This window comes from Camellia sinensis, chromosome 7 (genome assembly GCF_055761805.1).
Source record: "Camellia sinensis isolate YWXY chromosome 7, ASM5576180v1, whole genome shotgun sequence".
NCBI lineage: Eukaryota > Viridiplantae > Streptophyta > Magnoliopsida > Ericales > Theaceae > Camellia > Camellia sinensis.
This window is the reverse complement of record NC_138967.1, coordinates 6,188,865-6,200,566: the sequence shown is the minus strand read 5'-3', so window position 1 is coordinate 6,200,566 and position 11,702 is coordinate 6,188,865. Positions and strand designations below refer to the sequence as shown.

Below are 11,702 nucleotides of genomic sequence, written 5' to 3'. Positions count from 1 at the left end.
GCCTGGTGACTCGAATACATTGAACAGCCACTTTTTTGTTATTTTGCCAGCCTGCTCGGCTCCATTAATCTACCACGGGATCAATTCGGAGGGTTTCACAGTTTTAGACTGCATATAGATTTGGAAAATCAAGAATGCTGTTTTTTTAACCAATCCCAACTTTATTTAAAACATATCTCTTAATACCAAGAGTTTTTATATTATTATTTTTAAAAATGCTAATGTTTTGTGAAGTTGTGTTTAGAGAACACTTGAAACAAACATTTTCAAAACTTAAACTAAAAAACTGCCAACAAGTTTTACCAAACGGGGCCCTACTATCCATCACCAAATTTTCGCTATTTGTTATCTCATGTTATTTATTAAAATACCAAAACAAAAGTAATGAATTCTATTATATGAATCAATCACATTGAAATTGGTGTAGTACATGACAATATCTCAACCCAACCATATAATTTCTCCAATGTTTTAATGTTATGTTTGAATCTCAATTTGTGCACAGAGAGAGAGAGAGAGAGAGAGAGAGAGAGAGAGAGAGAGAAAGAGGGGGAGGGGAAAAGAATTTAAGTGAAAGAAGCTATTTTTTTCTTGGTGATTGTTGGATCCAATTCATTGGTACTATAGAATAAGGTTGTCTTTCCAATTAGGGCTTTCTTGTATAATAGCAGGAACACAAAAACTAAACACAATTATACACGTAAATCACATTAGTGGATTAAATTTTTTAAAATGTATTGGTGAAACTCGCTTCTGAAAAATCTTATCCACTTATTTATTTCCATACAATATTAAAGAAAAAACAAAGCTTTTATTGCATGTAATCCCAATAATCATAGATTTAAATGAGGCCAAACCAAACACAGTCATGCGTTCAATAATATATACTCATCCCACATCGTCCAAAGAGAAAACAAAAGCTAACTTTATAAATCATTTGTTGGGCTAATTCTAATCGCCGAGCTAAGTAGCACTAGCTTGTGACTCGAGCGAGGGCACTATGGTGGCTGGACAATGGTTTGATCCATTTAGACAGATTCAGTGAGCTGCGCTTGCTGGCTTGCCCGGTCCAAGTTGGGAGTTGGGTCATGCAGCCCAAGCGAAGGCTTGGACTTCATGGCTCATAGAGTGGAGGGCACAACGTCAGGCTGGTTTCACAGAGCAGCGATTATATTGAATAGCCACTTTTTTGCTATTTTGCCATCCTGCTCGACTCCATTAATCTACCACGGTATCAATTCGGAGGGTTTCACAGTTCTAGACTGCAGTGTACGAAATATAGATTTGGAAAATCAAGAATGCTGTTTTTTTAACTAATCCCCACTTTTTTTTAAAACATATCTCTTAATACCAAGAGTTTTGATATTATTATTTTTCAAAATGCTCATGTTTTGTGAAGTTGTGTTTAGAGATCACTTGAAATGAACATTTTCAAAACTTCAACTAAAAAATTGCCAACAAGTTTTATCGAATGGGTCCTAACTATCCATCACAAAATTCTCGCTATTTGTTATCTTATGTTATTTATTAAAACACCAAAACAAAAGTAATGAATTCTATTATATGAATCAATCACATTGAAATTGGTGTAGTACATGACAATATCTCAACCCAACCAAATAATTTCTCCATTATTTTAATGTTATGTTTGAATCTCAATTTGTATACACACACACACACAGAGAGAGAGAGAGAGAGAGAGAGAGAGAGAGAGAGAGAGAGAGAGAGAGAGAGGGGAGGGAAAAAAAATTTAAGTGAAAGAAGCTATTTTTTTCTTGGTGATTGTTGGATCCGATTCATTTGTGCTATAGAATAAGGTTGTCTTTCCAATTGGGGCTTTCTTGTATAATATCAGGAACACAAAAACTAAACACAATTATACACATAAATCACATTAGTGGATTAAATTTTTTAAAATGTATTAGTGAAACTCACTTCTCAAAAATCTTATCCATTTATTTATTTCCATAGAATATTAAATAAAAAACAAAGCTTTTTATTGCATGTAATCCCAATAATCATATATTTAAATAAGGCCAAACCAAACACAGTCATGCGTTCAATAATATATACTCATCCCACATCGTTCAAAGAGAAAACAAAAGCTAACTTTATAAATCATTTGTTGGGCTAATTCTAATCGCCGAGCTAAGTAGCACTAGCTTGTGACTCGAGCGAGGGCATTATGGTGGCTGGACAATGGTTCGATCCATTTAGACAGGTTGAGTGAGCTGCGCTTGCTAGGTTGCCCGGTCCAAGTTGGGAGTTGGGTCATGCAGCCCAAGCAAAGGCTTGGACTTCATGGCTTGTAGAGTGGAGGGCACAGTGTCAGGCTGGTTTCACAGTGCAGCGATAACCTCCCGCTCTCCACAGTGGAAGGATTTCAAGCCGATGCACTCTTGGGCCATATTGCCTGGTGACTCGATTAGATTGAACAACCACTTTTTTGCTATTTTGCCACCTGGCTCGGCTCCATTAATCTACCACGGGATCAATTTGGAGGGTTTCACAGTTCTAGACTGCAGGGTCCATGAAATATAGATTTGAAAAATCAAGAATGCTTTTTTTTTAACCAATCCCCACTTTATTTAAAATCTCTTAATACCAAGAGTTTTGATATTATTTTTCAAAATGCTCATGTTTTGTGAAGCTGTGTTTAGAAAACAGTTGAACAAACATTTTCAAAACTTCAACTAAAAACTGCTAACATGTTTTACCAAACGGGGCCTAACTATCCATCACAAAATTCTCACCATTTTTAAATTTTACTCCATCTAATCGATCCTCTTATTTGAGAATTTTTTAGCAGTTTGGTCTTTGATTATGAGAACCCACAAACAATATTATGAATTGGTTGAACACTACTACTACACACATATATTCAATAACAACACAGTAAGCATAGAAGTCTAAAATTGATCAACACCCAGTGGTTGGTTTTATTCACCAAAAACATGCTTAAGAGAAAGTGCTAAAATTGTTCATCCACAAACAAATACAACATAATCCGAGAAGGAAAATAGCAAAGTAAAAGCATACTGAGACATCACCGTCACACAAAGTTTGATGAGAAAGTTCAATGCTCATCCACTGCCACAGGAACAGATTTCACCTGAAAGACAACCACAAGAACTGTTAATCCTTTTGATCTCGTCGACTCGTTTCTTAATCACTTTCGCGGATTGGCAATGGTTCTAAACATCAACTGAAACCAAAGATTGAAATAAGAAGCATTTGTAAGCCCAATTGATGACATTTATGTTTATAGAAAATTTAAAAATTGGAAACAAAAACTCGTTTAGTATCTATTTTTGTTTAATTTATAAAATTTGCTAAATTCTAGTAAACAAGAAAAAAAAAGAGTTGTTTTCACTAGTTTTGAAAATGAAGTTTATTCCCTCCTACCTTCCCACTCTCCCTTGTTTTAAAAAATGTTTACCAAATATGTTTTTTGTTTCCATTTTCACCAAAAATAAACATAAACATGTTTAATGTTTTCTAGAAAAAAAAGAAAAAAAAGTAAACTGTAAATGTTACCAAACGACACCATATTCTCTTAACTGATATACTCAATATGATGACTGAAAAACTATTTCAGTTCTCAACATTCCAATAAAAGCTTATTTAAGAGCTTAAGAGGCATTCATTGAATCCAAGATTTATAATCACAAGGAATGTTGGGCTAGATAAGAGGACCAAGGACTTACTAAATCCTGGTACTTGAGAATGTAGAACATTTCCAGATATCGCCTCGTCTCACGCCTCTCCAGCTTTGACACATACTTCCAGAAGCCATAAACCCCAGCCAACGTCAGTAGTCGTTCAGAGTATATCTTCCATGTGTACCTGTGAAGTTGAATTTAGAATTGGTAAACTCAGTAAAAAGAAAAGTTTTTACTAGTATACACCAGGGGAATCAAACCTTTCATAGATACGTTTAAGCCCAGCATCAGAGATCTTGTCCCAGTGCGATGCGTTGTCTTGGCATTGTTCAAAAAAACCAACCATAAGAGCTGCAACCTGATCAGGGTGATATGGGTCGATATGAAATCCTGAAACACCATGCTCGATTATCTCTCCAGGGCCACCATGACAAGTAGCAAATGTAGGAAGCCCACAAGTCATGGCCTCCACAACTGTAAGACCAAACGCCTCATAGAAAGCAGGCTGCAAGAAAGGATGATCAAAGTTAAAGAAGCATTGCTGTGATCGTAAAATTCTAAGGATATTCAATTGCAACGCACCTGCACAAAAGCACCTCTTGTATCTGCAATGTAGCGATAAAGCTCACCATTTCGAGCACGGTTCATTTGAGCTGTTATCCATCGAAATTGACCGTGCAAGTTGTATTGTTTTATGAGGCCATGCATTTTTTCAATCTCTGCAACCTCTTCTCTATCCCTGGATTTGTTCACGTCAATGTAACCGCCAACAACAACAAGGTTAACCAGCTCCCTTAGCTTTGTGCTCTTACCATAACACTCTACCAGCCCTGTTATGTTTTTCACCTTGTCAAGTCTCGCCATGGAAAAGATAATAGGCTTTGATTGATCGCTCAAGAAGCCACTGCAATTAACATAGATGAAGTATTGGATCAGTGATCAGCACAACATAAACTTGCAGAGGTGCAAGTGCAATGTGCAATAATTTTTTATTTGTTGCACAAATGGACAAAATATAATTTACTGTTGCAAAACTCAAACCATATATTTTCCTTTCAAAGTTAATGTATTGAATTTATGTCCTTCCAAGTCCTGACTTGACAACAAGAATGGTAACCATTCAATTAAAAACTTACCCATCTTCAAGTGCACTTCTTTCTTATGGCAATGCCAACATATTAGAGGCCAAAATTCTCAGAGAGTTACATTACAAATTATGGAAAACAAAAAGAAGGAAACACTTACATGTGTTCATCATTCTGCTCGGGATCATATAGAAGTTCTTCAATTGAACCATGTAGTGCAGTAAGCCTCTTTTGATTTTCCGAATATGGAAAGTATATGGTCATATCTGCCCCCGGGGAGACGATATTAAACTTGGGGTCAAAGACATCAATGCCATGTACAACTCGATACAGCCCTGGAAGAGTGAAAGCTGTGTGGCTCTCATACTGTCCAACATGAGTCTTACTGCAACAAATAACACAAATATTCATATTTCTTGTGTAGTTACTTCCAAATATAAACAAGATTCATGAAGGGGAAAAAAAAAAGAAGAAGAAGAAAAAACCTAATTGTATTTAACAGAAAAAGAAAAAGATTATGTTTACCATCCGAAGGAATTATTTCCAACAGTCACCGTGTTTCATAAATGCATTGGATATATGCATATCATAGATATTATATTTCTATTGCCAATTCAGAAAGAAGGATATGAAATCATGACACGTAATAATCATTCAAATTTCCTTCAATCAAAGGGAAAGACTTGCCTTCCTGCAATCTCTTGGTATGTACTTGTTATTATAAAATCAGCATCGTTCATTGCAATTAGATCAGCTGTGAATTGGCATGAGAAATGGTACTTGTCCTCATATTTCCTCCAATACAAATCGGAATCTGGATATTTTGTTTTCTCCAAAGCATGAGCTATGTTGCACTGCTCAAAAAATGATGTCATGAAAAGATGTAATTAAAATGAAAAAAATTTCACCACATAAACATGGATATTCATAAAAAGGAAAACGAGAAGGATACAAAATCACAGAAAACCTGTGTGATGCCAAGCTTATTCGATAATAAAGTAGCAACAAGATTCCCATCACTATAGTTGCCAATGATCAGGTCAGGAACACCTTGTAACTCAGCAGCAATCTCATTTGCAGCATCCTAATCACAATAAACATAAGATATATTATATTTCCTTCAATGTAACACATCAAATCCAGAACATGTAATGTAACACATCAAATCTAAAAATCATAACTTAATTGTTAGCTCGAGTTTACCTCTGAGAAGGTCTCCAGAAATGGCCACACATCAAATCTTGATATCCATTTACGAAGAATACCTTTCTCATTTCTAAAAGGCACCCGCAGAATATGCGAGTGCTCTGTTCCGCTGATTCTCTCTAGTCTCTGATTGCATGTTGTCCCTTTCGCATCTGGTATGAGTCGGGTCACCTAAGGCCATCATTGTTGAAACATTAGATGTTAAACCAAGATAGAAATATATGTTATGGTAAGTGAATGGAAAAGTGAAAGAAAGACAATATCGATTAGAGTTTGACTCAAAGCAAAGGAATTTTGAAGTACACTTACGACAAGAATTTTTGGTATAACATCAAGTCCTTGATTCTGTATTCTAAGAAGCATCTCATTCTCCAAGGCGCGGACTTGATCGAGTATATAAACAACCTGCTCATTAATGGCAGACAGTTCGCACGGAGTTTGGAAATAAGGCATCACAATTTTGACCATAAACAAGAAGGGAAGGACTATACAAGCCAACACCAAAAAAAAAAACCAAGAAAGAAGTAAAAGAGGATGCTGTTTTTGAGGTCTCAATTCTCAAACATGACTAGAACACAACTCATAATGGTTATCTTGACAATACCTGTCCACCAGTATCAGGCAAACCTAACACATTTGCTTGGCCGAAGTATCCATGGGGAGACAGAATTACAACATTAAACACCATTGGAATTCTCCCAAGGAATGTCTCCAAGGACGAGGGATCAGGAGCTTGAAGAATTTCCAGGAGTAAGTGCACCATCTCTGATACCCGTTGTGCTGTGTCACCCCAACCTTTCTCAAAACCCATTCCTTGAAGTCTTCATTCAGAGGGACAGAGAAAAAGTGAACACTGTCAATAACCTAATACTTCAAATTGAATGGCAATGATTTTAATCCCCTGCATGAAGGTAATTTGGGCATTTAGAAAGAGATTGTCGCTTACACATATTCAAACTGAGAGTATGGTTCATCTGGTGGGAGCTTAGAAAGATATTCCTCTGCCCTTGCCAAAGCAAACTGAAGTCCAGATATCGTATGTATCCGATCATTCAGCATCATCACCTGCAAAACACATTGGCAAAATCAAAATCATCTCAAGTCTGCTCATGCCAATTACAAAACTCCTGTATTATTATTATTATTATTTTTCTCATTTTGAATGGTAAGCTAGGATCAAACTGACAAGATTTTTTTTGTTTTTTAAATTCAGATGACACCCAAGAAATTGATTGTCAAAACAATGTCAATGCCAAAAGTTAAGAAGACTTACAAGACCATTATGTTTGTGGGTGCGAAGAAAATGAAGCAAAGGCTCCAAACTTTCTTTATTACGGAACATGATTGAAGATAGGTGACGATTGAGAAATTGAACCCCATTGCCAATAGAAGATGACCGAGTTGGTCTTGGAAATGTTGCATTGAACGGCTCAAAATCAAGTTCCAGCACAAAATTTTCATTGTACCTAGACCAGATTCCAAATTCCAGATTCGAATTAAACTTGCGGTGAGTTAAATAAATATGCAAAAGGGAACATTAATAATGATAAAACAATTTCAAGAGAGGTTCCTTACTCTCCATCCACAAGTTCTTCTTTGAAGCGAAGATATTCTGGAACACTTAATTGTTCCACACTCAGTTCATACACATTGACACGAACATATTCCCAAACACCAGGTCTTGGGCGAATTGCTATTGCCACAAATGGGGGTAGAACTATAGCTTCCTGCAATTGTGATGTATTAATCAAGTGTGCAAACAAAAAGAATCTGAACAAAATATAAACAGAAAAAGAATTCATATATTGTGCCATTGTTCTAGAAGGCTTCCAAAGATATGAATGTGAAACTAGAAGCATAACTCAGTTGGTACACAAAATCAGCACCAAAAATAGAAATGAGATTATTTACTGGAAAAGTATAATGCTGACATTTAAACAATCATGGGCTTATTTTCTGTGTGCATTAACAGACTCAGTTTATGCTACTAAACAAATCATCTTCTCATGCTAAATATTAAATAAGAGATGTTAATTTCAATGGAGATCATCTAGATAACTGGACTTTTTGTGGATGATGTTTACCAATGTGAAGAGAAGACTCATCTATTACATGGAAAGGAGCCATTTATTAAGAGAAGCCTTCTTTCATTTATCATTTTTCAAACTGCATGGATCTTTCCCAAATAACATGGTTCCCTATCCTTAACATTCAGTTGCATGAAATAAAAATCAAAACACATCGAAGAAACTAGAAGAGACTTAGATATAAAACAAGTCTCTAAGCTTCACAACAATTTATTAAAATGAAAAGTGAAGTAATTTGGGTTTCTCATATATACGTACACACAGAAATATGGCCGATGGCCTTGTGGTCTAGTGACATCACCCCAACACTTCCACGGCGGAGATTGGGGATTCAGGCCCCGGTAGGGGCATGGGTGTTTGGAGGGGCATGGGTGTTTGGATGGATTTGGGAGGGGTACGGCATTAAGGGGTATTTGGGAGAATGCACACCAATTAAAGAAAAAACATACAAATTATATATACACATGCAAATACATGTGGGGACACAACCATAAAGACAAAATTAGTTGATGATGTGACAAAAGGCAACATTATTGTGTAATGCTATAAACACAAAAATTTCACAGAATTGACAATGAATGTAATACTATCAATACTGCATTTTTTGGAAAATATGTAGATATATATATTTTCGTGTTGTTTTCGCATTATAGCTGCTAGAAACAATTATTAGACTGGAATACCAAAATTAAATATCAACTTAATTTTTTTTTTTTAGTAATTTAATTTCCATGAGTCCTTCAAATGGTCTTGTTAGGCTGTAACTGACGCAACGGAATACACGAGGACTAGATATCGTTCTATAAGGCTTACATAGCTATTTATAATAAACTAAATCTAATACTTGTAAGAAAAAATAATTCTAAAATAAATTAGAAAACTTAAATTAATACAAATTAGGAAACCTAAGAAAATAGGAAACTAAAATTCTAAACTATTTAAAATCCTAGTCAAAATCTAATTTCAAAATAATAAAATTAAGAAACCTAATAATTCTAAAATATTTATACTAAATTACAAGAATCCTAATAAAACATTATATCAAAAATATTAAAATTAAAAATATAAAAATTCTTAAAATCTTGTCCTACACCAGTAACCTTTAGTGCCGCATTTACCTGTGCAGACTTCAGAATTTGGCTAAAAGGACTCTCCTTGAGCTCCTGCATGACTCCATCTTTTCCAACAACATTCTCAAACTCATCAATCAGCTGATGATGTTGCAATATCCCCTTTCCCTTAGCAACATACCTTCCAAAATCACAACAAATTAAAACCGAATTCCCAAATTAAAACACACACACAAAAAAAAAAAAAAATAAATAAATAAAATAAAATACCCTCATCTCAAGGCAACTGTTTTTTTGATAACTCGATATCTGAGCCGATTAATCTAGGATCAAGGTATTAGAAAATAATTATCCAAAAAGCTTAAAGTATTAGAAAATAAGAATAAAGCTTTGGACCCCCAGTGGCATACTGGGGGTCCTCTCCCATTGGTCCAAAAAAACAGTTTTTTTTTTTTTTTTTTTTTGAGTTTTCAACCAACCCCAGGCCGACACGTGGCACTGGGGGTCACTGGGGTCACCCCAACTGGAGGTCTGTAGCATTGCTGAGAAAATAAATCCAACAATATATATGAAGTTAATACTTTTGCTTATGTGCAACGTTGTCGCACGTGGAGAGACAAATATACCGAAAAAACAAGATGCACAATGAGAAGTAAAATAGAGTACACAATGCATGAAAACAAATAAAATAGGGTGCATAATGAGAAAGATACTTGAACGACAAGACAGGAATAGACAAGTTTCTATTCGCGGTCATTAAACTTTTCAGGTCACACCATTTTCTCGTTCGAGTATCAACTAAACAGAAATCCAGTATTTGTATATTAACTACTGAATCCGAATCATGAATTTTTGTTGACAATTGACAAAATAATGTGAACTGAGCAACATAAAATAAATAAATAAATAAAAAGAAAAAAAAGTGTAGTGTGCAAATAGAAGCTCATAGAAGTAGAGCTCAATTCCCAAAAGTTTTTAAGTTAGTAGACTCAACAACCAACAATGTATGGCAAGCAAGCAGCAAACCATGCAAGAGAGAGAGAGAGAGAGATGAACCTAGAGAAGAGAGAAACGAGCTCATTGCGGTGACCAGAGAGGGCCTCATGGACCGTGTCTCGAATACTTGGCGGACCATCCATTCTTCGGTGAGGCATGATTTACAACAATCAAACCCAAACCACTCAACCCCAATTTCAAAACACACACAGAAAATTGAATCGAGAGAGAGAGAGAGAGAGAGATGATGATAATGATGATACATATATATGTATATGTACAGATATAGAGCGATGTTTTCGAGTTGGGGAATAAAGATGTGGCGAAAGGGCATCAAGACAGACGAATGGGGACAAAGGGAGAGGGTGAAACGGCCATTGTTGTTGCATGCAAATATAGAGAGGTGTCAGATGAGCAGTGAGAATCGAGACAAACAGACAGACATGGTAGAGAGAGGGAGAGAGGGAGCTTAAAGCAAAGCAAAACCCTCCTCGACTCCTCCGCCTCTGAATCGGTGGGCGGCGGCGGCGGCGGCGGTGGTTCCGAAGTGGTTTTAGGAATCGCAATCGATGTTGCGGAGAGTGGAGTGCACTTGCCAATGAGAAGACATGCATGGCGAATTGATCATTTGTACATAGTACAGTTGTGAGTTCCTTGTCGATGGCTAATTATTAGTCTGAGAACGCAGACACGTGTTGTGTTTCATATTATTGTGGGTGGTGAAGAAACAAAAATGTTAGATGTTTCAAAAATTTTACTAAAAATTTTATTAAATGTTGTATGGGACTCACATGGGACCTACACTACACTCATGTGAGACATTTGATAAAATTTTTGATAGAATATTTGAGATCTGTAGCATTACTCGTGAAGAAAATAGGTTGATAGGGTATTGTTTTAGTGATTAAGAAAGACATATTTATACTATATATTAAGTAAAAGGGTATTTTTAATCTTAAATTTTGTGGGAGTTCCAATCTCTCAATCTAAATTTTTTAATTTTTTAATTTAAAAAAAAAATCTTAACATTTATTAACTTCTCCAAACTCCCAAGTCTTACCATCATAATAACATTTTAATGCATTAAAAATAAACATAAAAAAAATTCTTTGAAATCCAACATATATAAATTCCTTGAAAAGTCCCAACATATATGATTATTATCTCTCATAATAACATTTTAATGCATTAAGAACAAGTAAAAAAAATTTCTTAAAAAGTCCAACACATATGATTATTATCAAAATATTAAACTTTAATATAATATAATAATAAAAAAAGACATTTAATTCCTTAAAAAGTCCAACACATATGATTATTATCAAAATATTAAACTTTAATATAATATAAAAAAAGAAAAAAAAAGACATTTAAAAAAAATAATTTAAAAATCACAATTCACATATATAGATAATTGTAAACACAATCCGTGCATAGCACAAGTGATATGCTAGTTGTTTTAGTGATTAAGAAAAACATATTGAATGATAATTGATTAAGGAATATATACATGTGGTATTCTGAGTGTTGAATAGTAATAGTTAAGTTTACTTGGTTGGTGTTAGATTCTTTATTTTTTTTTTTAGTAAAACATTT

At 35.0% G+C, this 11,702-nt stretch overlaps 1 protein-coding gene across 1 annotated transcript; it reads right to left on the bottom strand.

Moving 5' to 3' along the window:
- Positions 1 to 2,933: 2,933 nt before the first annotated feature.
- Positions 2,934 to 10,682, bottom strand: LOC114289742 (sucrose synthase 2). The gene is made up of 15 exons (XM_028233510.2): positions 10,167 to 10,682; positions 9,159 to 9,291; positions 7,529 to 7,680; positions 7,227 to 7,419; positions 6,900 to 7,018; positions 6,558 to 6,774; positions 6,263 to 6,358; positions 5,951 to 6,124; positions 5,715 to 5,831; positions 5,435 to 5,601; positions 4,908 to 5,132; positions 4,245 to 4,566; positions 3,923 to 4,167; positions 3,708 to 3,846; positions 2,934 to 3,112 (listed from the first exon to the last, which is right to left on the bottom strand). Exons 1-15 carry the CDS (start codon positions 10,262 to 10,264, stop codon positions 3,077 to 3,079), a joined length of 2,433 nt encoding a protein of 810 aa, XP_028089311.1. The 5' UTR covers positions 10,265 to 10,682; the 3' UTR covers positions 2,934 to 3,076.
- Positions 10,683 to 11,702: the final 1,020 nt, after the last annotated feature.

What these genes read in the sequence shown, in the direction of transcription:
- LOC114289742 (XM_028233510.2), bottom strand. Translation starts at nt 10,264, where the DNA reads ATGCCTCACCGAAGAATGGATGGTCCGCCAAGTATTCGAGACACGGTC. An exon ending in TTATACCAAAAATTCTTGTC is followed by an intron (nt 6,125 to 6,262) that starts GTAAGTGTACTT and finishes TGATGGCCTTAG; the next exon opens with GTGACCCGACTCATACCAGA. An exon ending in TTCTGGAGACCTTCTCAGAG is followed by an intron (nt 5,832 to 5,950) that starts GTAAACTCGAGC and finishes TATTGTGATTAG; the next exon opens with GATGCTGCAAATGAGATTGC.